The sequence below is a fragment of the Heterodontus francisci genome, chromosome 15, assembly GCF_036365525.1.
Source record: "Heterodontus francisci isolate sHetFra1 chromosome 15, sHetFra1.hap1, whole genome shotgun sequence".
NCBI classification, from domain to species: Eukaryota; Metazoa; Chordata; class Chondrichthyes; order Heterodontiformes; family Heterodontidae; genus Heterodontus; species Heterodontus francisci.
This window is the reverse complement of record NC_090385.1, coordinates 6,842,443-6,869,286: the sequence shown is the minus strand read 5'-3', so window position 1 is coordinate 6,869,286 and position 26,844 is coordinate 6,842,443. Positions and strand designations below refer to the sequence as shown.

At 45.5% G+C, this 26,844-nt stretch overlaps 1 protein-coding gene across 1 annotated transcript in view; it reads left to right on the top strand.

Annotated features, from left to right (window-relative positions):
• The first annotated feature begins 284 nt into the window (after positions 1–284).
• LOC137377390 (neurofilament heavy polypeptide-like) overlaps positions 285–26,844 on the top strand; it is a 187,512-nt gene continuing 160,952 nt past the window's right edge. The window contains exons 1-6 of the mRNA XM_068046968.1: positions 285–423; positions 4,174–4,227; positions 9,455–9,517; positions 9,762–9,824; positions 11,101–11,163; positions 11,394–11,447. Coding sequence (XP_067903069.1) covers positions 285–423; positions 4,174–4,227; positions 9,455–9,517; positions 9,762–9,824; positions 11,101–11,163; positions 11,394–11,447 — 436 coding nt within the window. The remainder of the gene's footprint in view (positions 424–4,173; positions 4,228–9,454; positions 9,518–9,761; positions 9,825–11,100; positions 11,164–11,393; positions 11,448–26,844) is intronic.

Here is a 26,844-nt window from a genome sequence, read left to right as displayed (position 1 = left end):
CCCGCTCAGAAGGAGAAGGGACCCGGATGGAAAGCACAACAGAACAAGCTGTGGCTTTAACTGCAGTAAGAGTCAGATCCAGGAAGCCTACCACTGGAAGTGCAGGAAATTTTAATAGGATTCCTGAAGGTTATCAGGGTTTTGTGTCTGAAGGGAGAGTAACCCCATACCCCTTGAGTGGGGCAAGCAAACCCATAGTAATTCTAAGGAACACAGGGGCCACGAGATCCCTTTTACTGGAAAAAGGCCTGACCTTTCCCCCAGAGAGTGCAGTGAACACCAGAATGGTGGTGAATGGTATTGGAGGGCAGTGTATGCCTGTACCCATACACCGGGTGCACCTGGAGTGCGACCTTGTGTTGGGACCAATGACCGTAGGGATTGTCCATAGTTTGCCTGTGGATGGGGTTGACCTGCTCCTAGGTAACGATCTGGCGGGGACGAAGGTGGTAGTTTCCCCAGTAGTGAAAGAGAGACCACAGGAGATCAGAGAGACGACAGTGGCAGGAGACGGACCCCTGCAGTTTCCCTGAATGTGTGGTGGATCAGGCCATGATCAAACCAGCTCCCCAGAGGAAACTGAATTGGCACTGCAGGCAGATGACCATGAGGACTGTCTGTCCGAGACTTTCTTTGGAAAGTTAGAAGACCCAGGGTATGTGTTAAATAGATCTTCCCTAGCTGTGGCTCAGCGAGCTGACCCAGTATTGAGAGAGTTGGCACAAGCTGCCCAGTCTGAAATTGAAGCAGAGGGAGTCCCTGATTGTTACTACTTAAAGAATGAGGTACTGATGACGAAATGGAGTTCTCCTCACAGACCTGTGAGCAAGGAGTGGACAGTGTTTCACCAGTTAGTGGTGCCTCAGATGTACCGGAGAGAAATATTAAAATTGGCCCATGAGATTACAGTGGCTGTACATGTTGGTACACGAAAAAACAAAGCCCGTATAAGACAGCAATTTGACTGGCCAAAACGCCACAAGGATGTGGTGGAGTACTGTAGGAGTTACCACAGGTGCCAGGTTGAGGAGAAACCCAATGTACAGTGAAGACTGCACCCCAAAGTCCTGTACCAGTGTTAGGAGGACCCTCTAGCAGAGGGCTGGTGAACTGTAAGGGACCCCTGCCGAGAGGGACAGGTAGGCACAAGGCATGCAAAAGGTTAGAAAGGAAAGGGGAAAAGTGACCAAGAGGTCAGGTTAAAGGAAGTCCGGGAGTCCCAAATTGAAACCGCTACAGTCCGGTCTGCCAACCCCAACATGTTAGACCCCCAACCTTCTAAGTAAATGCAGACACTAGAAGCACCCCACCAGAGTTGCTAACAGCATTTACAGGAATCTGCAGAGACAAAGAAAGTCCTCAAGAGGGCAGAGAAACCATGAGGGTGAGGCCTCACCTAGTCGAAGTGCCACGGGGGAGTGCAGCAGAATCTGGACAAATACCTGCAAGCAGGAGTGTCCCAGAGCACAAAGGAAAGATTAGCAAGGAATCTCCCACTGTCAGGAGAAAAGGGAACCAACCATCCCCTAAGGTGAAGTAGAGAGGGATCAGAGTAGAACCGTCCACTGCCGACGCCCATGAGCAGAACTCCCACGGAGGGCTAATTAAATCTAACCCTCCCCCTGCAGACCTCAACAAGAACAAGACACACTAGGCAGTCATGGAAATGTGAAAACTGAAAAACTTCCCCAAAAACCACATGTTTATCGGGATGCCAAAAAGGGAAGTTTAAAGCAGCATTGCTACCAAGAAAAGACAGGCAGTAACAACTGTTACGTTTTCTGAATGAATGAGAGAGATGCATGTGTGTTTTCCTGTACTTATCTTCTCTCTAGTCCCTTTTAATGAAATGCTCTTTTAAAAAAAAAATCGCATTTCAAACTGGGCGTGGAGGTGTCATGAAGACCCCCACCTGCCAAAATATTAATTTTGTCAACTGAACATTAATTTTAAACTCTTGCTGGAATGAAGAGATGACTTGTTTAAAGAGATCACCAGACATTTGGCTGGAGGATATTTACATACTAAGAAACTGTGCTTGGTGAGACAAATGAATTGCTCACTGATTCAATTAACAGAGACTGGGCTGGGCAATGGTGATCCACATCTTGTAGGGGTAAGCAACAGCAAGACACCCCCCCCCCTCCCCCATCGAGAGCTTTGGAATCCACAAACACAGGAGTGATTAAGCTAACCGGCTGGTCCAGGCTTTTTGAATTATACACAGGACAGTTTGAATTCAGACTGCAGATTGTAACTGAACCTGGAACAAGAGAGCCTCTCTCCTGGCTGTCTCTTTCTCGCTTTCTCACAAGCCTATGGACCTACTAAAGACACGTAAACCTCAAGAGAGAGAAGATTCCTACATAGAAACAAGTTAAAACATGCCCCAACAAACAGCAAGACTTGCCGGCAACCAAAGACTCAACATCAAACTCAAAAGACCGTAAATAACTTCCATATATTGCCTCAAACTTTTCCCCTTTATTCCTTCTACTTTTTCTGTCTCTATCTGCATGTGTGTTTATCACATATGCATGCTAGCGTGGGCGCGCCACACATCCGTATTCGTTAACCGGATTAGAGTTTAAGATTAATAAACTTCCACCTTTCTTGTTTAAATCTAAGGAAACCCGTCTGATTTCTTTGCCTGACAATTGGAAAGCAATGAACCAGGATTCAATGAAGGGGAGCTAAAACATGACATTTTAAAAATGAAATCCTGTTACGGTTAAACCAGGCAAAGGCTGAGAGGGAATCCCTAGACCCCTTTCTCACCTGGTCGTAACAGCAGAGTAGATAGGGAAACTGTTCCCATTGGCAGAAGTTGAGAACTAGAGGGCACAAATTAAGGTCAATGGCAAAAGAAGTAACAGCAACAAGAAAGAAAGAAAGACTTGTATTTATATAGTGCCTTTCATGACCACCGGACGTCTGAGGAAAACCTTTCTATGCAGCGAGTATTTAGGATCTGGAATGTACTGCCTGAGAGTCTGGTAGAGGCAGATTCAATTGTGGCTTTCAAAACACCATTCGCGACTCCTCAGATACTGAAGCAGTCCGTGTAAAAATGCAGCAAGACCTAGACAATATCCAGTCTTAGGCTGATAAGTGGCAAGTTACATTCGCGCCACACAAGTGCCAGGCAATGACTATCCCATCTCCCTTTGACATTCAATAGCATTACCATCGCTGAATCCCCCACTATCTCAACATTCTGGGGGTCACCATTGACCAGAAACTGAACTGGAGTAGCCATATAAATGCCATGGCTACAAGAGCAGGTCAGAGGCTAAGAATCCTGCAGCGAGTAACTCACCTCCTGACTCCCCAAAGCCTGTCCACCATCTACAAGTCAGGAGTGTGATGGAATACCCTCCACTTGCCTGGATGGGTGCAGCTCCAACAACACACAAGAAGCTCGACACCATCCAGGACAAAGCAGCCCGCTTGATTGGCATCCCATCTACAACATTCGCTCCCTCCACCACCGACGCACAGTGGCAGCAGTGTGTACCATCTACACAAGATGCACTGCAGCAAGCACCAAGGCTCCTTAGATAGCACCTTCCAAGCCCGTGACCTCTTCCACCTAGAAGGACAAGGGCAGCAAATACATGGGAACACCACCACCTGCAAGTTCCCCTCCAAGTCACACACCATCCTGACTTGGAACTATATCGCCGTTCCTTCACTGTCACTGAGTCAAAGTCCTGGAACTCCCTTCCTAACAGCACTGTGGGTATACCTACTTCACATGGACTGCAGCAGTTCAAAAGGTGGTTCACCACCACCTTCTCAAGGGCAATGAGGGATGGGCAATAAATGCTGTCCTCGCCAGCGATGCCCACATCCCATGAATGAGTTAAAAAAAACCAGAATCGGACAATTAGCCAAAAAGACAAACATTGCAGGGCTACGGAGGAAAGGTGGGGGAGTAGAAGTAGGTGAGTTGCTCTTACAGAGAGTGCCACTATAGATATAATGGGCTGAAACGCCTCCTTCTGTGCTGTAACTATTCTATGTCTTTTAAAATGAGTTTCCAATTGACAGAGCCAGACTTAGAGGAATTTTATTGCAATTTGCAACCCACAAAACATTAGTAATTTATAATAAATCATTATAGAAGCAGATGGTTTTCTTAGCTAAGATATTTTTCATTTGTTCATGCAGAAATACAATCTGAAACTGAATTGATTGAGGAGAAGTCAACACCTCAACAACCAGGTAAACATCCAGCTCAACATCGTTGGGTTTGCTAATTCAACATAAGTTGCAGATCTGCTGTGACTGAACACGATTCAAGTGAATCAGGGTGAGAAGGGAAAGGGAATAACTGGACCAAAGTAACGAGAGAGACAGGTAAGGGGGCAGGGAATAGGAGAGAAAAGGAGGAAAGAAGAGAGGGAAACGGAAGATGGACAGGAAGAGAGGACTTGGGGGATCGTTCTGGAAGTTGTGATGAGGAGAGTGGAAAGGAGACATGGAAGGTTGGTGATGGGGAACGGGATGGGTAAAGGGAAATGGGCAGCAAACTCTCGTTGGTGTGGTGGTGGTGTTGTGTTGAGTTATCTTTCCCTCTGTGAAACCTGATTTCTTTTCAATGAAGAATAGTTTCTTGTATTCCGAGGGTCTGACTTCCTGATTAATGTGGGAAGATGGTGATCAGAACATATACCCTACTACACAGCCCTGAAAATCTATCTGCTCAGTGGGAAGTGGGGGTTGTTTTATTCCTAGCTTTACATGTAACTTTATGTAACAGGTGCTTAACCCTGTAAATACCAAGCAGAGTCCCACCTACAGGAACAAACAGCCACTGCAGGTAATCACTTTTAATGAGGTTTTTTTAATTCATTCCTGGGTTGTGGGCATCGCTGGCAAAGCCAGCATTTATTGTCCATCCCTGATTGTCCTTAAGCAGGTGGTTGTGAGCTGCCACCTTGAACTGCTGCAGTCCATGTTGTGTTGGTGCTCCGATGGTGCTTTTAGGAAAGTAGTGCCAGCATTTTGACCCAGCAACAATGAAGGAACAGCGATATATTTCCAAGTAAGGATGGTGGTGATGTTCCACTGCTGCCCTTGTTCTGGCTGAAGATGGTTGCAAATGCTTTCAGCTTTGTCTTTTACACTTACATGCTGGGCTGTGCAATCATTGAGGATGGGGATGTTTGTGAAGCCAATTCCTCTGGTTAGTTGTTTAATTGTCCATCACCATTTACGACTGGATATGGCAGGACTGCAGAGCTTTGATCAGATCCGTTGGTTATGGGACCACTTTGCTGTGTATGTAGCATGCTGCTTCCACTGTTTAGCATGCATGTGGTCCTGTGTTGTAGCTTCACCAGATTGGCACCTTTTTAGGTATGTGTGGTGCTGCTCCTGGTACATGTCCTCCTACACTCCTCATTGAACCAGGGGTTGGCCCCCTGGCTTGTTGGTAATTGTCAAGTGTGGGATATGACAGGCCGTGAGGTTACGAATTGTGGTTGAATACAATTCTGCTGCTGATCGCCCACAGCACCTCATAGGTGCCTAGTTTTGAGTTGCTAGAGCTGTTGTGTGTATATCCCATTTAGCACGGTGATCATATTACACAACGTGATGGAAGGTGCCCTCAGTGCGAAGACAGGACTTTCTTGCCACAAGGACTGTGCGATGGTACCTCCTATCAATACAGTCATAGACAGATACATCTGCAACAGGTAGATAGATGAGGACAAGGTTAAGTAGGTTTATCCCTCGTGTCAGTTCCCTTACCACATGCTACAGGCCCAGTCTGGAGCTATGTCCTTCAGGACTTGGCCAGCTCCGTCAGTAGTGGTGTTACCTAGCCACTCTTGAAGTTCAGAGTACATTTTGTGCCCTTGCTACCCTCTTCCAACTGGTGTTCTACTTGGAGGAGTACTGATTCATCAGCTGAGAGGAGGCGGTAGGTGGTGATCAGCAGGAGGTTTCCTTGCCCATGTTTGACCTGATGCCATGGAACTTCATGAGGTCCAGAGCCAATATTGAGGACTCCCAGGGCCACTCCCTGCTGCCTGTATACCACTGTGCTGACACCTCTGCATTTGATAAGATGCCACCTAAAAGTTTATTGCACAAGATAAGAGCCCATCTTGTTAGGGGTAATATATTAGCATGAATAGAGCATTGGCTAACAAACAGGAAACAGAGAGTTGGGGTAAATGAGTCATTTTCAGGTTGGCAGACTAGCTAGTGGAGTACCACAGGGATCGTGTTGGAGCCTCAACTAGTTATAATCTATTATTAAGGTCTTGGCTGAAGGAGCCGAGTATATTGTAGCCAAATTTGCTGACAATACAAAGATAGGTGAGAAAACAAGTTTTGAGAAGAACACAAAGAGTCTGCAAAGGGATATAGATAGGTTAGGTGAGTGGGAAAAAATAGACAGATGGCATATAATGTGGTAAAATGTGAGGTTATCTACTTGCTAGGAAGAATAGAAGGGGAAAAATATTATTTAATTGGAGAGAAACTACAGAATGCTGCGGTACAGAGGGATCTGGGCATCCTTGTACATGAATCACATGAAAGTACAGCGAGTAATTAGTAAGGGAAATGGAATGTTGGCCTTTATTGTAAGAGGGATGGAGTATAAAAGTAGGGAAGTCTTGCTACAGCTGTGCAGGGCTTTGGTGAGACCGCACCTAGAGTACTGTGTTCTGTTTTGTTCTCTTATTTAAGGAAGGATATACTTGCATTGGAAGCAGTTCAAAGAAGGTTCACTAGGCTGATTCCTGGGATGAATGGGGTGTCTTATGAAAAAAAGGTTGAGCAGGTTGGGCCTACACTAATTGGAATTTAGAAGACTGAGAGGTGATCTTATTGAAACATATCAGATTCTGACGGGATTCGCCAGGGAAGATGCTGAGGGAGCATAGTTTCAGCATACAGGATCATCCATTTAAGACAGAGATGAGGAAGAATTTCTTCTCTTAGAGGGTCGTGAATCTTTGGAATTCCCTACCTGAGAAAGCAGTGGAGGCTGGGTCATTAAGTATACTCAAGGCTGAATTAGACAGATTTTTGTACTTAGGGGAGTCAAGGGTTATGGGAGGGCAAGCAGGAAAGTGGAGTAAAGGCGAAGATCAGATCAGCCATGATCTTATTGAATGGCAGAGCAGGCTCAAGGGGCCGAATGGCCTACTCCTGCTCCTATATCTTATGTCCTCCTGTGGGTCTCTCCTGCCAGTGGGACAGAACATATCCAGAAATAGTGATGGAGGAGTCTCAGACATCGGCTGTAAGGTATTATCCTGTGAGTATGACTGTGTTAGGCTTGACGGTCTGTGGGATAGCTGTCCCAGTTTTGGCATGTGCCCAGATGTTAGTGAGGAGTTTGCAAGGTATGCATTTGTCATATCTGGGTGGTTTATCCAGTTTCATGCTTAATCGATTTTTCCATAGCAGTTTGATACAACTGAGTGACTTGCTAGGCCATTTCAGAGGGCAGTTAAGAGTCAACCTCATTGCTGTGGGTCTGGAGACACATGTAGGCCAGACCAGGTGAGGCCGGCAGATTTCCTTCTTAATGGGGATTCATGAACCAGATGGGTTTTTATGACCATCTGGTAGTTTCATGGTCATCATTACTGGGACCAACTTTTTATTCCAGACTTATTTAATCAATTGAATTTAAATTTCCCCAGCTGCCCTGGTTGAATTTGAACACTTGTCTCCAGGCTGCTGGATTACTTGTCCAGTAACATTACTACAATGCTACTGTTTCCATTGAAAGTACCGGACCAAAGGAGCCAGATTTTTAAATCGGGGTCAGCGCCTCAGCTGTGTCGCCCTATGATGCTGTTTTCAAATGAAAATGCCTTAATTGGTCAGTAGGAGAGCTTGGTGCCCAATCAGTGGCACCGAGCGTTGCCAGGATGCAGGAGCTGCCTGCCTGGCACCAGCGGCAAAGGCAGGCGGCAGCCATATTGGGGGCTGTCGCTACCTTGTCGAAGAGAGCAGGCAGCTCCTTACAGGGCCAGCAGTGTTGACGAGGATGAAAGGGGCCATGCAGGAAAAATGAACCACGAGTGCAAGAAGGACCATTTAAAAAAAGGTGTGAAGACAAAGACAGATAAACTTTATTTGGCCCTGCGGCAAACCCGACAGCTTTGCGCTTGTGTGGACCAGACTGTTCAGGTTGTTACGACCAGGTGAGAAAGGGGTCTAGGGGTTCCCTCTCAGCCTCTTCCTGGTCTGACCGTAACAGGGTTTAATTTTAATAACACCGTGTTTTTAGCTCCCCCTCGGTGAATCCTTGTTCACTGCTCTCCAGTTGTAAGGCAAAGAAATCAACCAAACAGGTTTTCTTAGATTTAAACAAGAAAGTTGGAAGTTTATTAACCTTAAAACTCTAGTTCGGTTAAAACAACTATGAATACGTGATATGACCACCCTAGCATGCATACGTGATAAACATACATGCAGATAGAGACAGAAAAGTAGAAAGAATAAAGGGGAGAAGTTTGAAGCAATAGCTGGGGTTTATTTACTGTCCTTTGAGTCCGATGTAGAGTCTTTGATTGCAGTTAAATCTTGCCATTTCATTGGGGCCCAGTGGACGCTTTCAAACTTGTTTGGCTGTAGGAGTCTTCTCACTTAAGGTTTCAGTGTCTTCAGTGGATCTGGAAATTCATGAGAGAGAGAGAGAGGGAGCCAGGCAGGAGTTCAGTTGCAGTCTGACTCAAACTGTTCTGTGAGCAGTTCAAAACCAAACCTGGGCCAGTAGGTTAGTCATCTGACTAGTTTTTTTTTTACAAACTCCCCTGCATTTTTTGGATTCTTTTCATCTGAGTAGACACCTGCAGCGGGAGGGGTGGGGGGGAAATGGAATGCTGGCTTGTTGCACATTCAGTATCTGGTGATCAAAATCCGTTTGGGTTAATGAGATCAGGGAGCCGTTCTATTGTCTCTCCAGGCAACTGTCTCTTAGAATGCAAATTTTTCCAGCCACTGCTGATCGCTTCAAACAATTAATCTCTTCAGTCCAGCAGCAGTTTAAAATTAATGCTTCATATGATGGAATTAATATGCCTCATTCATGGCAGGTGGGGTCTTCATGACAAGGTTCACCGAAATAAAAATTAAAAATTCCATTCTGCACCAGGCAGGCCCCTTAACAAGCTCCTTAAAGAGCTGTTATTTGGCAGCGAGCGGTTTCCTCTTCCCTCTCCCACCCCAGTAGCCCTTTGAAAATTTCAAACTGTCCCGGAGTCATTGGGATCCAAAGACGACCTCTGGGACTACACTATTGTCATCACCCCCTACCGGATCCTGAACATGTAGCCTTTTGAAAATCCGGCCCAAAGAGATGAAATGCAATTTAAGAATGGAAAATTGAAACCCACACAACATTTGCAATTTGCAATATATTAAAACAACATTAGATGATTTTGTAAACCGAGGTATTTTTCTTATGTCCATACAGAAATACCAATTGAAGCAGCTGAAATAGAATTGATTGAGGAGGAGCCAGCAACTGTACTATCAGGTAAACATCCAGCTCAAAATCGTTGGGTTTGCTAATTAAACATAAGTTGCAGATTTACTGTGACTGAGAACAATTCAGGTGAAGCAGGGTGAGAAAGCAAAGAAGATAATGAGACCCAAGTGAAGGGCGTTTAATGCAATTTAAGATGGAAAATTGAAACCCACACAACATTTGTAATTTATAATAGATTAAAACAACAGTAGATGATTTTGTAAACCAAGGTACTTTTCTTATGTCCATACAGAAATAGAAGTTGAAGCACCTGAAATAGAATTGATTGAGGAGGAGCCAGCAACTGTACTATCAGGTAAATATTCAGCTCAAAGTCGTCGGGTTTGCTAATTAAACATAAGTTGCTGATTTGCTGTAACTGAGAACAATTCAGGTGCAGCAGGGTGAGAAAGCAAAGAGGATAATTAGACCCAAGTGAAGGAGGTTTAATGCAATTTAAGGTGCAAAGCTGCAAACCACACTATGGGCTGGATTTTTTCGAGCCCCTCGACGTTGGGATCAGTGACGGGGAGGGGGGGGGTGGCGTCAAGAAGGTTGCCCCGGATGAGGCCCGCCACGGACCTTGGCACAGTCCAAGTCACACACCATCCTGACTTGGAACTATATCGCCGTTCCTTCACTGTTGCTGGGTCAAAATCCTGGAACTCCCTTCTTAACAGCACTGTGGGTGTACCTACCCCACATGGACTGCAGTGGTTCAAGAAGGCAGCTCACCACCAGCTTCTCAAGGGCAATTAGGGATGGGCAATAAATGCTGGCATAGCCAGTGACGCCCACATCCCGTGAATGAATTAAAAAAAAGTGTTGCTGGCGGCGGCAAGGCCTTGTGGCAGCCACCCCACTGCTTGGTGACAGATCCGCCATTTAAATATTTAAATAACTTAACTGAATAAATGAGTCTCCCGTTGCCTGCTGAAGTTCTGCTGCGATCTTCACCCCAGCGGCCAACACTGCCGTGCCTGAGGATGCCGGTCCGGGGAAACGAGGGGCAACGCTGGTGAGGAGTGGGGAGGAGGTAAGTTTCTCAGTGTGGGGGGTGGGGGTGGGGAACAGAGTCAAATGAATGTCATGGGTGTAGTGGATGGTGGCAAAGGTTATAGTTTAAGGTTTGTGCAGTTTGTGGAGGGGGGGGGGGAAGGTCATATTGTAAAGGTAAGCATTTTGGGAGAAAAGGGCAAATAATTGATTTAATTGATATTGGGGATGGTGGGAGAAGGGGCAAAAGAAATGTATTTATTTATTTTAATTCAACGTCACTTGAAATATTTAAAAGTCCCAGTAGAGCTGACAGCCCTTTAAAAATGACGTCAGCGCCTACGCTCAGGTAGTTGACCCCATTTCCGGGGACAGACAGCCTGCCCCCTCCACGTGATCGGTGGGGGGCAGCCCACCCCAGCTATTTAAATGAGCCGCCATGCTTGGAATCGCGGTGGCACTTTGGCGTGCGTAGGGCACCATTTTTTTGATAATGGCGGCAGGCTGATAAAATTCAGCCCTACATTTGTAATTTATAATATATTACAACAGTAGATGATTTTGTTAACCAAGGTATTCTTCTTGTGTCCATACAGAAATTGAAGTTGAAGCACCTGAAATAGAATTTATTGAGGAGGAGCCAGCAACTGTAATAGCAGGTAAACATCCAGCTCAAAATCATTGGGTTTGCTAATTAAACATAAGTTGCTGATCTCCTGTGACTGTGAACAATTCAGTTGGAGCAAGGTGAGAAGGCAAAGAACCAAGTGAAGGAAGTTCAATGCAAGTATAGATCGAATGTTGCAACCAACAATACATTTGTAATTTGTAATATATTTCAACAGCAAATGACTTTGTTAACCAATGTATTTTTGTAATATCCATGCAGAAATACCCTTTACAACTCCAGAAGGAGAAGTGATTGAGGAGACGCCAATACCAGGTAAACATCAGGCTCAACGTTGAGTTTGCTAAGTTGCAGATCTGCTGTGACTGAACACGATTCATGTGAAGCAGGGTGACAAGGCAAAGAGAATACTTGGACCCAATTGAAGAGGGGATGAGTAAGGGGGCAGGGAATGAGTGGGCAGGACAGGTGAGAGGGCGAGGGAGGGAAGCTGGACAGGAAGAGATGACTTGGGAAGGGATATGGAAGGTGTGACTCGGAGCTTGGAAGGAGGAACGTAAGTGAAGAAAGGGGAACATGGAAGGCTGGCGAAGGGGGAATGTAAAGGGCATGGGTGGTTAGAGGGAAGGAGGCAGCAAACTCTCTTTGGGGTTTGTGTTGCTCCCTTTTCCCACCATGAGACTGGATTTTCTATTCAGTGAGGCACCGTTTCTCGTATTCCCAGGGTCTGACTTCATGCTGAATTGGTGGAAGTGCTGATCGGAATATGTGCCCTACTTGGCACCCTGAATTTCTGCTCAGTGGGAAGTGGGGTTTACTTTATGCCTAGCGGACAAATATCTGTAAAATATGGGAAGGGGAAAAGGGACGTGGGGCTTCTGAGTTGTTACAAGTGCTTCCATTTTTTGTTAAATTTTGAAGATTTGAAAAAGTGTCCATGGATTTTTTTTTACAGGGGTCACTGAGAAGTCTGGATTGTAAACAGTTACTGGAAGGAACCTGTCTTCAAATAATTACCGAGTACGGGTTGTTTTTGACTTGGGGAAAGATGTTTACGAAGAAGTGACAGGTCAAGATTTATAGGGGTCAGGAGGCTTGACTCTTGTGACATTGGTTTTGGTTTTGCTTTGGGCAGTGAATTGGGATATGGACAATGGTTTGAAAAGGCAGGTGGAGAAAACTTTCCAAGGGAGCAACACCCAGCTCAGTCTGTTCCAGCTCTTTGAAAAAGCCTGCCAGTTTTCCATCTCTTGAGAAGCTGAGAAGCAAGTGTCAGAAACTGCCTGAAACCCCGTTACTGCATTTTCCCTGGAAAACCTGCCCAGACTGATCTTTAACGCCGCCTGACCAGAAATGATTTAGGAAGATCCCAGTGACAGTCGTCTGTACATATTTGGGATGCCAAACCATAAAAAGACCTCTGACAATTTTTCATACCTTTTTTCTTCAATAATTAGCAAGTATTTTGGCCAACGTATTTTTTTTTCTTTTCGTTGTACTAGAGCTCTAAAGAGTAAATCCCTTGTGTGTGTGTGTGTGTGTGTGTGTAAGGTAAAAAGGGAACTTCAATATTTCAATCTGTGTGTTTATGCTTTACTTCATTACTGGTTAAGACTTGTTTTATAATAAACAGATCATTTTGCTGTTTATTAAAGAAACCTGGTTGGTGCGTTTTATTCTGGGATAAAAATAGAGTACATGATAGATCATTTCAAAAAGTGGGGAAAAAATTTAAACATATGTTGTGACCTGTGGAGAAGTGGAACTGAAATAAACAGTGCACTCCTCCTGCCTCGGTCGTGACAGAGTTCAGTCTTTGTGCTTAGAGCGGAGAGCGGTGGGAATTCCAGAATTTCTGGGGGGGATGGGATTTTACAGGGCTGGAAAGAGATGACATTTACGGAATTACAGCTTTCATATTATCAGGAATGGTACATCGGTAGTGGATGTCTGAGTTCCAGTAACGGGTAGTTAAAGTGCCGCTTCTCTTTCCAAAATATTGGAGTTAGCTGAAAGAATGGAAGGGAAAAGCACGTCATTATCTAAAATTTAATGTTATTACACTGGAGCCAAATCTATTCCCACAACACTGTACCATTGATGGACTTTACATCAAAAGTTCTGTATCATGCTCTCAACCTTATGTCATGCAAGCCTCCACCTGCCAAGAATGGGGCACATTGGTTTTGTCATATGAACATTGATTTTTAACTGTTGCTGGAGCAGGGAAATGACTTGTTGAACAGATCAGCTGTGGCTGGAATAAGTATTTGCATACTAACAGATGGTGCTTGTGTAGACAAAGGACCGACCATTCCCTGATGCATTCAACCCACAATGGATGTTTATCACTGCACAGTGAGGGGGTGGGGAAGTGCATTCCAGGACCTGCTGGGGTGATGCAATCCACAGGGGTCAGGACAGGTTGGACCAGCTGGTCACATGACTAACTGGCTGATCCGTGGTTTTTGGAACTAGCCGCAGAGAGTTTGAACAGAAAGACTGTTTGCTCCTGGACTAAGAGGATCTCTCTTGTCTGCTCCCATATCTTTCTCACAAGCCTCTGAATCCACTGATGTCACAAGAACCCTAAGAGAGAAAAGAATCCAACAGCGAACAAGGTTTAAGAAGAATACTAGGCCCCAAAAAAAAGCAAGATCTACGTACAATCAAGGACTCTACAGTGAGCTCGAAGGACCGCAACAAAAACTCTTCAGATATTGCCTCAAACGTTTCCACTTTATTTTTTTCTTCTGCTCTTTTCTGTCTCAATTTGCATGTGTGTATCGTGTATGCATGCTAGCATGGGCACGTCGTGTATCCGTAGGCATTAAGCGAATTAGAGTTTAAGTTTAATAAAATTCAACTTTTCTTCCTCAAACCTAAGAAATCCTGTTTGTCCTGGTTTCTTTGCCTTATAACTGGAAAGCGGTGAACAAGGATTCATGAAGGGGGAGTTAAAAACACAGTGTGTTTAAAAGTAAGCCCTGTTATGGTAAGACCAGGTGAAGACTGACAGGGAACCCTAGACACTTTTCTTACCTGGTCGTAACAGAAATTTGGGGCTTATCTGGGATATTACCCACAGACAAATGGGAGAAATTGGAAGTGGGAAGCCAAATTGTTCCCAAGCAGAAAAGAGCAAGATTTCATTACAGGTTTTCTTGTGGTTGTGTGTGCTTGAATACTAACATGTCTGCAACTGAAGCTAGTAGCTCCCCAAGCCAGGGTGAAGTAACTTGGGATAAGTTAAAAGCACTGTCTGTGGAGGAGTTGAGAAAAATGGCTGAGCAGTGTGGGATCACTGTACGTGGCAAGGCTAGGAAGTCGGAATTCCTAAGACTAGTGGTCAACCATTTTTCCCTTGAATCTGAAGAATCAGAAGCAGTGTTAGAAGCAGACCCAGACAGGGTACTGTGAGCAAAGATACAATTGGAACAAAGGAAACTTGAATTAGCAGACAGGGAAAGAGAAAGAGAGAGACAGAAGAGGAAGAAAGAGAGAATCTTCCAGAAGGAACATGAAGAGAAAGAAAGAGAGAGAGTCAGCAGAAGAAACGAGAGAGAGAAAGAACGTTCCAGAAGGAATGCGAAGAAAGAGATCTGAAATAGCTTGTATTAACTGGGGGGGGGCAACAGAGTAATCCCAGTGAAAGCATGACCAATATGGAGGAGCGTAATTCAGGGCTGGGTACAAAATGGGTAAAACTAGCTCAGCTCATCCCAAAATTCAGTGAGGAAGATATAGAAGAATTTTTTGTGTCCTTTGAGAAACTGGCAAGGCAGCTCAAATGGCCAGCTGATACCTGGTCTCTTTTATTGCAAAGCAAGATAACCAGAAAGGTCCATGAGGTTTATTCCCTGTTGCCAGATGAGAGTTCATCAAATTATGAACTGACCAAAAATGCTATCCTCGAGGCATATGAATTAGTATCCGAAGCCTGTCGCCAAAAGTTTAGGACCCTCAAGAAGCAAGCTAATCAAACGTATCTGGAGCTTGAAGGAAGTAAGCAGCTGGCTTTTGACCAGTGGCTGAGGGCTCTTAAAGTACAGCTCAGCTATGAGAATCTCAGAGAAGTAATTCTGTTAGAGGAATTTAAACACTCTCTCCCAGCCTTCATAAAGAGGAGCAATGGGTTCAGAGAGCCTGGCAAGCAACGGTTCTTGCCGATGAGTTTGCTTTAATTTATAAGTCGGTTTCCCCGGGGAGTACATTTCCTAATCACCCCCACAAATAAAAAAGGACAAAGGGTGGGAAGGTGATAGGAGCCCAAGCAGTCCTGGGAGAAAAAGAAAAGCAGGAGATACAGGGGGCCCTCCTCTAGCCAAAAAGGAAGGTGTGGTGAGCAAGAGTGAGACTCGGAGACCTGTGTGCTTCCATTGTAATAAAGCAGGGCATTTAAAAGCTGACTGCTGGAAACTAAAGGGTAAACCAGCGGGTTAATCAGTGAAGAAGGGAACCTGATGGAAACAACGGAAGAACAAGCTGTGGCTTTAACTGCAGTAAGAGTGAGACCCAGGAAAATTACAGCTGCAAGTGCGGGAAAATTTAATAAGATTCCCGAAAGTTATCAGGGTTTTGTGTCTGAGGGAATGTTAACCCCTCGAGTGGGACAAGCAAGCCCATAATAATTCTCAGGGACACAAGGGCAACCAGATCCTTTTTACTGGGAAAAGACCTGACCTTTTCCCCCAGAGAGTGCAGTGAATACCAGAATGGTGGTGAATGGTAATGGAGGGCAGTGTATGCCTGTACCTGGAGTGCGACCTTGTTTCAGGACCGATGACCGTAGGGATTGTCCGTAGTTTGCCTGTGAACGGGGTTGACCTGCTCCTCGGTAATGATCTGGCGGGGGTGAAGGTGGTAGCCCCCCCCCCCAGTGGTGAAAGAAAGACCGCAGGAGGTCAGAGAGACAGGACAGTGGCAGGAGACGGTCCCCTGCTGTTTCCTTAAATGTGTAATGGATCAGGCCATGATCAATCCAGCTCCCCCCAGAGTAGACTGAATTAGCACTGCAGGCAGATGACCAGGACTGTCTGTCTGAGACTTTCTTTGGAAAGTTCGGAGACCCAAGGAATGAATTAAATGGATTTTCCCTAGGTGAGGCTCAGCGAGCCAATCCAGTATTGCGAGAGTTAGCACAGGCTGCCCAGTCTGAAAGTGAAGCAGAGGGAGTCCCTGATTTCTACTATTTAAAGAATGAGGTACTGATGAGGAAATGGAGTTCTCCTCACAGACCTGAGAGCAAGGAGTGGACAGTAGTTCACCAGTTAGTGGTGCCACAGAGGTACCGGGGAGAAATATTAAGAAGGGCTCATGAGACTACAGTGGCTGTACATGCCGGTATATGAAAGACCAAAGTCCGCATAAGACAGCGGTTGGACTGGCCAAAACTCCACAAAGATGTGGTGGAGTACCACAGGAGTTGCCACATATGCCAGGTTGAGGGGAAACCCCAACCTACAATGAAACCTGCAGCCCTAAGTCCTGTACCGATGTTAGGAGAACCCTCCAGCAGAGGGCTTGTGAACTGGAAGGGACCCCCGCCGAGAGCAAAAGGGGACAGGCAGGCACACGGCTGGCAAATGTTTACAAAGGGCAAAAAGTGACCAAGAGGGCAGGGTTAAAGGAGGTCCAGGAGGAAGCCCGGATGAAAACTCTTACTGTCCGGTTAGCTAACCCCGAGAAATGTGAAGCGTTAGACCCCACTTCCTCCTATGTAAATGCAGACACAAGAAACACCCTACCAGAGTTGCTAATAGCAGTTACAGGAACCTGCAGGGACAAAGAAAGACATCTAGGGGGCAGAGAAACTGAGGATGATTCCTCACAGAGTTGACATGCTGCAGGGGAGTGCAGTAGAGTCTGTACAAATACCTGCAGGCAGGAGTGTCCCCGAGGACAAAGGGGAGATTAGCAACAAATCCTCCCCGACAGTCAGAAAAAAAGCGAAACACCCATCCTTTTGAAGTCAAAAGCCTTTGCATGACTCAGCAAAGCACTGAGAGTCGTTTCACAGTGGAACTGCCCACTACTGACTCTCCTGAAAAAAAAATTCAAACTCGGGGCTAATTAAACCTAACCATCTCCAAGACCCGAGGCAGCCATGGAAATGGACAACCTGAAGAAAAACGTCCCGAAAGAACCACATGTTTATTGGGATGCCAAAAAGGGGGCAATTAAAGCAGCAGTGGCACCAAGAAAAAGACAGGCTTGTAATAAGTTTTAGGATTTAGGAATGAAAGGGAATGAATGAGAGAAATGCATGTTTTTTTTCCTGTATCTTATATTTTCTCTCAACCTTTTTAATGAAATGCATTTTTCTCAAATCGCATTTCATTCCGCTGGGTGTGGAGGTGTCATGCAAGCCCCCACCTGCCAAGAATGAGGCGCATTGGTTTTGTCATATTATCATTGATTTTTAATTGTTGTTGGAGTGAGGAAATGACTTGTTGAACAGATCAGCCGTGGATGGAAAAAACATTTGCATACTAACAGACATTGCTTGTGTAGACAAAGGACCATTCCCTGAGACATTCAACCTACAATGTATGTTGATCACTGGACAGTGAGGGGCTGGGGAAGCGCATTCCAGGGCTTGCTGGGTGATGCAATCCACAGGAGTCAGGACTGGTTGGACCAGCTGGTCACATGATTAACTGGCAGTTCCAGGGTTTCTGGAACTAGCCACAGAGAGTTTGAGCAGAAAGTCTGTTTTCTCCTGGACTGAGAAGATCTCTCTCCTGTCTGCTCCCATCTCTTTCTCACAAGCCTCTGAATCCACTGAAGACACATGAACCCACAAGAGAGAAAAGTCTCCTACCGCAAACAAGGTTTAAGAAGAATACTGGGCCCCAATGAAAAGCAAAATCTACCTACAATCAAGGACTCTACAGTGAGCTCGAAGAACCATAACAAAAACTCTCCAAATATTACCTCAAACTTGTTCGTTTTATTTTTTTCTTCTGCTCTTTTCTATCTCTGTTTGCATGTGTGTATCGTGTATACATGCTAGCATGGGTGCGTCGTGTATCTGTAGGCATTAAGCGAATTAGAGTTTAAGTTTAATAAATTTCAACTTTTATACTTTAAAAGTAAGCAACCGAGTTTGTGTTGGTTTCTCTGCCTTATAATTGGAAAGCAGTGAACAAGGATTCATCAAGAGGGAGTTAAAAACACAGTGTGTTTAAAATTAAACCCTGTTATGGTAAGACCAGATGAAGACTGAGAGGGTCCCCTAGACACCTATCTCACCTGGTCGTAACACTGATAAATACCAAACGCAGTGCACCCTATCAAGAAATGGCCGAAGGCGAAGGCTCCGGGCCCTGACAACATTCTGACAATAGTAGTGAAGTCCTGTGCTCCAGACTTAGCCGCGTCACTAGCCGAGCTGTTTCAGTACTGCAACAACACTGGCATATACCCGGCAATGTGGAAAACTGCCCAGGTATGTCCTGTGTAGAAAAAGCAGGAGAAGTCCAACCCGGCCAATTACCGAACTATCAGTCTACTCCCGATCATCAGCAAAGTGAGGGAAGGGATCATGAGCAGTGCTATCAAGTGGCACTTGCTCAGCAATAACCTGCTCACTGATGTTCAGTGTGGGTTCTGCCAGGGCCACTCAGCTCCTGACCTCATTACAGCCTTGGTCCAAGCATGGACAAAAGAGCTGAATTCCAAAGGTGAGGTGAGAGTGACTGCCCTTGAAATCAAGGCAGCATTTGAGTGAGTATGGCATCAAGGAGCCTGAGCAAAACTGAAGTCAATGGGAATCGGGGGGGAAACTCACCGCTGGTTGGAGTCATACCTAGCGCAAAGGAAGATTGTTGTGGTTGCTGGAGGTCAATCATCTCAGTCCCTGGACACCATTGCAGGAGTTCCTCAGGGTAGTGTCCTAGGCCCAACTATCTTAACTGTTTCATCAATGACCTTCCTTCGATCATAAGGCCAGAAGTGGGGAGGTTCCATGATGATTGCACAATGTTCAGCACCATTTGCGACCCCTTAGCTACTGAAGCAGCCCATGTCCAGATGCAGCAAATCCTGGATAACATCCAGACTTGGGCTGAAAAGTGGCAAGTTACATTCGTGCCATACAGTGAGCAGGCAATGACCATCTCCAACAAGAGAGAATCTAACCATCTCCCCTTGATGTTCAATGGCATTGCCATCACGGAATCCTCTACTATCAACATTCTGGGTGTTACCATTGACCAGAAAATGAGCTGGACCAGTCACATACATGTTGTGGCTGCAAGAGCAGGTCAGAGGCTAGGAATTCTGTGGTGAGTAACTCACCACCTGAGTCCCCAAAGCCTGTCCACCATCGACAAAGCACAAGTCAGGAGTGTGATGGAATACTCTCCACTTGCCTGGATGGGTGCAGCTCCAACAGCACTCAAGAAGCTCGACACCATCCAGGACAAAGCAGCCCACTTGATTAGCACCCCATCCTCAAACATTCACTCCCTCCACCACCGACGCACAGTGGCAGCAGTGTGTACCATCGACAAGATGCACTGCAGCAATGCACCAAGGCTCCCCAGACAGCACCTTCCAAACCCGCGACCTCCACCAACTAGAAGGACAAGGGCAGCAAATACACGGTAACACCACCACCTACAAGTTCCCCTCCAAGTCACACACCATCCTGACTTGGAACTATATCGCCGTTCCTTCACTGTCGCTGGGTCAAATTCCTGGAACTCCCTTCCTAACAGCACTGTGGGTGTACCTACCCCACATGGACTGCAGTGGTTCAAGAAGGCAGCTCACCACCACCTTCTCATGGGCAATGAGGGATGGGCAATAAATGCTGGCCTGGCCAGCGTCGCCCACATCCCATGAATGAATGAAAAAAAAAGATAACTGCACAGATATTGGGATATTGTATAGCCTGGGCTTTCTTTCGCAGTGAGGCATAATTTCTCATATTCCCAGGGCCTGATTTCTGCATAATGTGTGAGGTGTTAATTGCCCCGAATTTCGACTCAGTGGAGATTGTTTTATTTCTTGGGTCAATTATCTGATAAGTTGGGATAGGGAAATTAGGGGGTCTTCCCAATCCAGACTTTGTGCTTAGGGTGGAGAGTGGTGGGAGCTGTGCAATTTCTTTTTGAAATAGGATTTACTGGACTGGAGGAAGATGGTATTTCTCTGCCGAAAAATGTTACCTTCAGGGTATCAGGAATAGTATTTTGAAAATTAATGTTTTTTCATTTGCTCATGGGATATGGGCAAGGATGGCATTTATTGCTTATCTCTGATTGCCTTTGAGAAGGTGGTGGTGAGCAGCTGTACTGTGGGAGGACATCTCAGAGGGGTCATGCAGCGAGGCAATATGGGTGGAGCTCAGGAATAGGAAGGGTGCAGTCACGATGTTGGGGGTTTACTACAGGCCTCCCAACAGCCAGCGGGAGGTAGAGGAGCAGATATGTAGGCAGATTTTGGAAAGATGTAAAGGTAACAGGGTTGTGGTGGTGGGTGATTTTAACTTCCCCTATATTGACTGGGACTCACTTAGTGCTAGGGGCTTGGATGGGGCAGAATTTGTGAGCAGCATCCAGTAGGGCTTCTTGAAACAGTATGTAGATAGTCCAACTAGGGATGGGGCCATTCTGGACCTGGTATTGGGAAATGAGCCCGGCCAGGTGGTCGAAGTTTCAGTGGGGGAGCATTTCGGGAGCAGTGACCATAATTCCATAAGTTTTAAGGTACTTGTGGATAAGGATAAGAGTAGTCCTCGGGTGAAGGTGCTAAATTGGGGGAAGGCTAATTATAACAATATTAGGCAGGAACTGAAGAATTTAGATTGGGGGCGGCTGTTTGAGGGTAAATCAACATCTGACATGTGGGAGTCTTTCAAACGTCAGCTGATTAGAATCCAGGACCAGCATGTTCCTGTGAGGAAGAAAGACAAGTTTGGCAAGTTTCAGGAAGCTTGGATAACACGGGATATTGTGAGCCTAGTCAAAAAGAAAAAGGAAACATTTGTCAGGGCTGGAAGGCGAGGAACAGATGAAGCACTTGAAGAATATAAAGACAGTAGGAAGGAACTTAAGCAAGGAGTTAGGAGGGCTAAAAGGGGTCATGAAAAGTCATTGGCAAACAGGATTAAGGAAAATCCCAAGGCTTTTTATACATATATAAAGAGCAACAGGGTAACCAGGGAAAGGGTTGGCCCACTGAAGGACAGAGAAGGGAATCTATGTGTGGAGCCAGAGGAAATGGGCGAGGTGCTAAATGAGTACTTTGCATCAGTATTCACCAAGGAGGAGGACTTGGTGGATGATGAGCCTAGGGAAGGGAGTGCAGATAGTCTCAGTCATCTCATTATCAAAAAGGAGGAGATGTTGGGTGTCTTGCAAAGCATTAAGGTAGATAAGTCCCCAGGGCCTGATGGGATCTACCCCAGAATACTGAGGGAGGCAAGGGAAGAAATTGCTGGGGCCTTGACAGAAATCTTTGCATCCTCATTGGCTACAGGTAAGGTCCCAGAGGACTGGAGAATAGCCAATGTTGTTCCTTTGTTTAAGAAGGGTGGCAAGGATAATCCAGGAAATTATAGGCTGGTGAGCCTTATGTCAGTGGTAGGGAAACTATTAAAGAGGATTCTTCGGGACAGGATTTACTCCCATTTGGAAACAAACGAACTTATTAGCAAGAGACAGCATGGTTTTGTGAAGGGGAGGTCGTGTCTTACGAATTTGATTGAGTTTTTTGAGGAAGTGACGAAGATGATTGATGAGGGAAGGGCGGTGGATGTTGTCTATATGGACTTTAGTAAAGCCTTTGACAAGGTCCCGCATGGCAGACTGGTGCAAAAGGTGAAGTCACACGGGATCAGAGGTGAGCTGGCAAGATGGATACAGAACTGGCTCAGTCACAGAAGACAGAGGGTAACAGTGGATGGGTGTTTTTCTGAATGGAGGGATGTGACTAGTGATATTCCGCAGGGATCAGTGCTGGGATCTTTGCTGTTTGTAGTATATATAAATGACTTGGTGGAAAATGTAGCTGGTCTGATTAGTAAGTTTGCGGACGACACAAAGGTTGGTGGAGTTGCGGATAATGATGAGGATTGTCAGAGGATACAGCAGGATATAGATCGGTTGGAGACTTGGGCGGAGAAATGGCAGATGGAGTTTAATCCGGGAAAATGCGAGGTAATGCATTTTGGAAGGTCTAATGCAGGTGGGAGGTATACAGTAAATGGCAGAACCCTTATGAGTATTGACAGGCAGAGAGATCTGGGCGTACAGGTCCACAGGTCACTGAAAGTGGCAACGTAGGTGGATAAGGTAGTCAAGAATCAAACGGCATGCTTGCCTTCATCGGTCGGGGCTTAGAGTATAAAAATTGGCAAGTCATGTTGCAGCTGTACAGAACTTTAGTTAGGCCACACTTAGAATATTGCGTGCAATTCTGGTCGCCACACTACCAGAAGGACGTGGAGGCTTTGGAGAGGATACAGACGAGGTTTACCAGGATGTTGCCTGGTCTGGAGGGCATTAGCTTTGAGGAGAGGTTGGATAAACTCGGATTGTTTTCACTGGAACGACGGAGGTGGAGGGGCGACATGATAGAGGTTTACAAAGTTATGAGCGGCATGGACAGAGTGGATAGTCAGAAGCTTTTTCCGAGGGTGGAAGAGTCAGTTACTAGGGGACATAGGTTTAAGGTGCGAGGGGCAAAGTTTAGAGGGAATGAGTGAGGCAAGTTTTTTGCACAGAGGGTGGTAAGTGCCTGGAACTTGCTGCCAGGGGAGGTGGTGGAAGCAGATACGATAGCGACGTTTAAGAGGCATCTTGACAAATATATGAAAAGAAAGGGAATAGAGGGATACGGTCCCCGGAAGTGCAGAAGGTTTTAGTTTCGGCAGGCATCAAGATCGGCGCAGGCTTGGAGGGCCGAATGGCCTGTTCCTGTGCTGTACTGTTCTTTGTTTTGTTCCTTGAATCTTTCTAGTTGATGTAGTGCTGTTACACCCACGGTGCTGTTAGGGAGGGTGTACCAGGCTTTTGACTCATGACAATGGAGGAACAGCAGTATATTTTCAACTCAGTTTGGTGTGTGCCATGAAGGAGGAATGTCTTTGCTGTTTCTGATGGCTAGGTTGATGCTGGGTGGTGTGTCCAGTTTTATTCTTATTCATAATAAATAAAAACAAGAAATGCTGGAAATACTCAGCAGATCTGGCAGCATCTGTGGAGAGAGAAGCAGAGTTAACGTTTCAGGTCAGTGGCCTTCTTCAGAACTGGCAAATATTAGAAATGTTAAAGGTTATAAGCAAGTAAAGCGGGGGTGGGGCAAGAGATAACAAAAGAGAAGGTGTTGATAGGACAAGGTCACAGAATAGCTGACCAGAAGGTCATGGAGCAAAGGCAAACAATATGCTAATGGTGTGTTGAAAGACAAAGCATTGGTACAATTAGGATGTTAAAGGACTGAAAATTGAACAGCAGCAAGTGCAAACATGAAAAAAAACAGTGGGTAAGCAAACTGAACAAACTAAGATGAAATAAAATAAACACAAAAAAAAAGAAAAAATAACTAAAAAATAAACATAAAATAGGGAGCGCGTCATGCTCTGAAATTATTGAACTCTGTTCAGTCCGGGGCAGGCTGTAGTGTGCCTAATCGGTAAATGAGATGCTGTTCCTCGAGCTTGCGTTGATGTTCACTGGAACCCTACAGCAAGCCCAGAATAGAGATGTGGGCATGAGAGCAGGGGGGAGTGTTGAAATGGTAAGCAACCAGAAGTTGGGGCTCCTGCTTGCGGACTGAGCTGAGGTGTTCCGCAAAGCGGTCACCCAGTCTGCGTTTGGTCTCCCCAGTGTAGAGGAGACCACATTGTGAGCAGCGAATACAGTATACTACATGGAAAGAAGTACAAGTAAATCACTGCTTCACCTGAAAGGAGTGTTTGGGGCCTGGGATAGTGAGGAGAGAGGAGGTAAATGGGCAGGTATTACACCTCCTGCGATTGCAGGGGAAGGTGCCATGGGGGACGAGGTGGTGGGGGTAATGGAGGAGTGGACCAGGGTGTCATGGAGGGAACGATCCCTTCGGAATGCTGACTGGGGAAGGGAGGGGAAGATGCGTTTGGTAGTGTCATCACGCTGGAGGTGGCGGAAATGGCAGAGGACGATCCTTTGGATATGGAGACTGATGGGGTGGAAAGTGAGGAAAAGGGGAACCCTGTCACGGTTCTGGGAGGGAGGGGAAGGGGTGAGGGTCGAGGTGCGGGAAATATGCCGGACATTATTCTTATTAGACCTATTCATAGCAGTTTGATGCAACTGAGTGGCTTTGTTGGGCCATTTTGAGGGCAGTTAAGTGTCAACAATTTTGCTGTGGGACTGGAGTCACATGTAGGCCAGACTGGGTAAGAGTAGCAGATTTCCTTCCTAAAGGACATTATTGAGCAACATGGTTCGTTATGACAATCCAGTAGTTTCATGGTTGTCAATAGTGATAGCAGCTTTTTATTTAATTAACTGAATTTAAATTCTCCAGCTGGTGTGGTGAGATTTGAACTCATGTCTCTGAATTACTCGTCCAGTAACACAATAATTTTGCTACCATGCACAGTTTCGGGAAGTTAAAATTACTTTTCCGATATTGGAGTTAGCTGAAAGAATGGGATGAAAATCACATCATTATCTAAAATTTAATGTCTTTACGCTGGAGCCAAATCTACTGCACTATTGATGGACTTTACATCGAATGTTATGTATCAAGCACTCAATTTTGTGTTATGGCCAGGTGTTAAATGGTGTGGGTGGTTCCCACTGTTAAACTCCTAAATGACCGCAGAGAATGTTTTTGTTACTAGGGTTTTAACCCCTTGTGTTTTATTTGTCAAATAAATAGACTACGACAGGTTTTCTTGTAGGTTTGAAACAGAAGGTTATCTTTTTATTGATCAATATTCATTTCTGAAATGGTCACAATTGCATCCGCACACACACACATCTACCCACACACACACACACAAGAAGAGATAGGCAGAGAGGAAAAGGGGTAAGTGGTTTGAAGTGAGGTAGGTTTTCGGGGTTTACGGTGAACCTGTTGAATCTTTTCAGAGGTCAATTTCTCTTTTAAAATTGCAGGCCTGTGCTTTGTAGATTTCTCTGTTAGCTCTGCCTTCAATCGAGAGATGGGGGATGACCTTCAGTTCTCTGCTGCACAAGTTGAAGTGTAGGGCACCTTTTTTGGTTTTTACAGGATTTCTTGCAGCTCTCAGCTAGTCAGGCTTTCAAGATGTTTGTCCTGTTTCTCTCTCTCTCTCTAGGGAGCTACTTTTTAAGGTCAAAATCTTTCACATCTTGCCTCTGTTGGGAGATGTAGATCTCTCACCCTGTAGTGACCAACAATGACCCTGGATGCAGCTACATCACACTTCTTTGTTTCAGAAGAGCCCATTCAATTCAAAAATGTCTCTTGATGAGTTCATGATGGGTGAAATTAGCTTGTAATGTATCCTTTTGTCCTTACCAGATAGTAAGACAGTTTGAATTTACAGGTTTGACCTCCAGTGGCCATGTTGCAGCACATTGACCTTTCCTTTAAAACAATTTTTACAACTCTTCAGTTTGGGTTCTTGTATTTTCAATTGCTGCCCTTCACATGAGTGTAAAACTTGCAATTACCAAACACAGTGCCACCTACAGGTACCACAGAGACTACGGGTAAAATATCAATACTTTCTAGCATGAGTGCCCTATTTCATAATAGCAAAATACTGCAGATGTTGGAAATCTGAAACAAAAACAAGAAGTGCTGGAAAAACTCAGCAGGTCAGGCAGCATTTGTAGAGAGAGAAGCAAAGTTAACGTTTCAGATCTGTGACATTTCATCAGAACAGGCAAAGGTTAGAAAAGAATGAGGTTTTATGCAAGTGAAGGGGAGGAGGGGTGGTGAGGAAGCGAACAAAGGGGAAGGTGTTTGATAGGGCAGCGGCTGATTAAATAACAAAGCTGTCCTGGGGCAAAGGCAAAGCATGTGTTAATACTTGTGATGAAAGACAAAGCATTAGTCCAGAGAGAATAATGAGCAGCTCTGACTACATGAAAAGCAGGCACATGGTTAAAAAATAAAATATTAAAAAAAGGTCAGTCTTGCTCTGAAGTTATTGAACTCATTGTTCAGTCCACAAGGCTGGAGAGTGCCTGATAGAAAGATCAGGTGCTGCTCCTCGAGCTTGTGACAGGGTTCTCCTTGTCCTCACCTTCCACCCCACCAGCCTCCACATCCAGAGGATCATCCTCTGCCATTTCCGCCACCTCCACCGTGATGCCATTATCAAGCGCATCTTCCCCACCCCTGTCAGCATTCCGAAGGGATCATTCCCTCCGCGACACCCTGGTCCACTCTCCATTACCCCTGACACCTCATTCCCTTCCCATTGCACCTTCCCATGCAACCGCAGGAGGTGTAATACCTGCCCTTTTACCTCCTCTCTCCTCACTATCCAAGGGCCCAAACACTCCTTCCAGGTGAAGCAGTGATTTACTTGTACTTCCTTCAATTTGGTATACTGTATTCACTGCTCACAATACGGTCTCCTCTACACAGGGGAGACCAAACGCAGTTTGGGTGACCGCTTTGAACACCTTCGCTCAGTCCGAAAACATGACCCCGAGCTTCTGCTTGCTGGCCATTTCAACACTGCCCCCACCTGTCATGCCAACATTTCTGTCTTTGG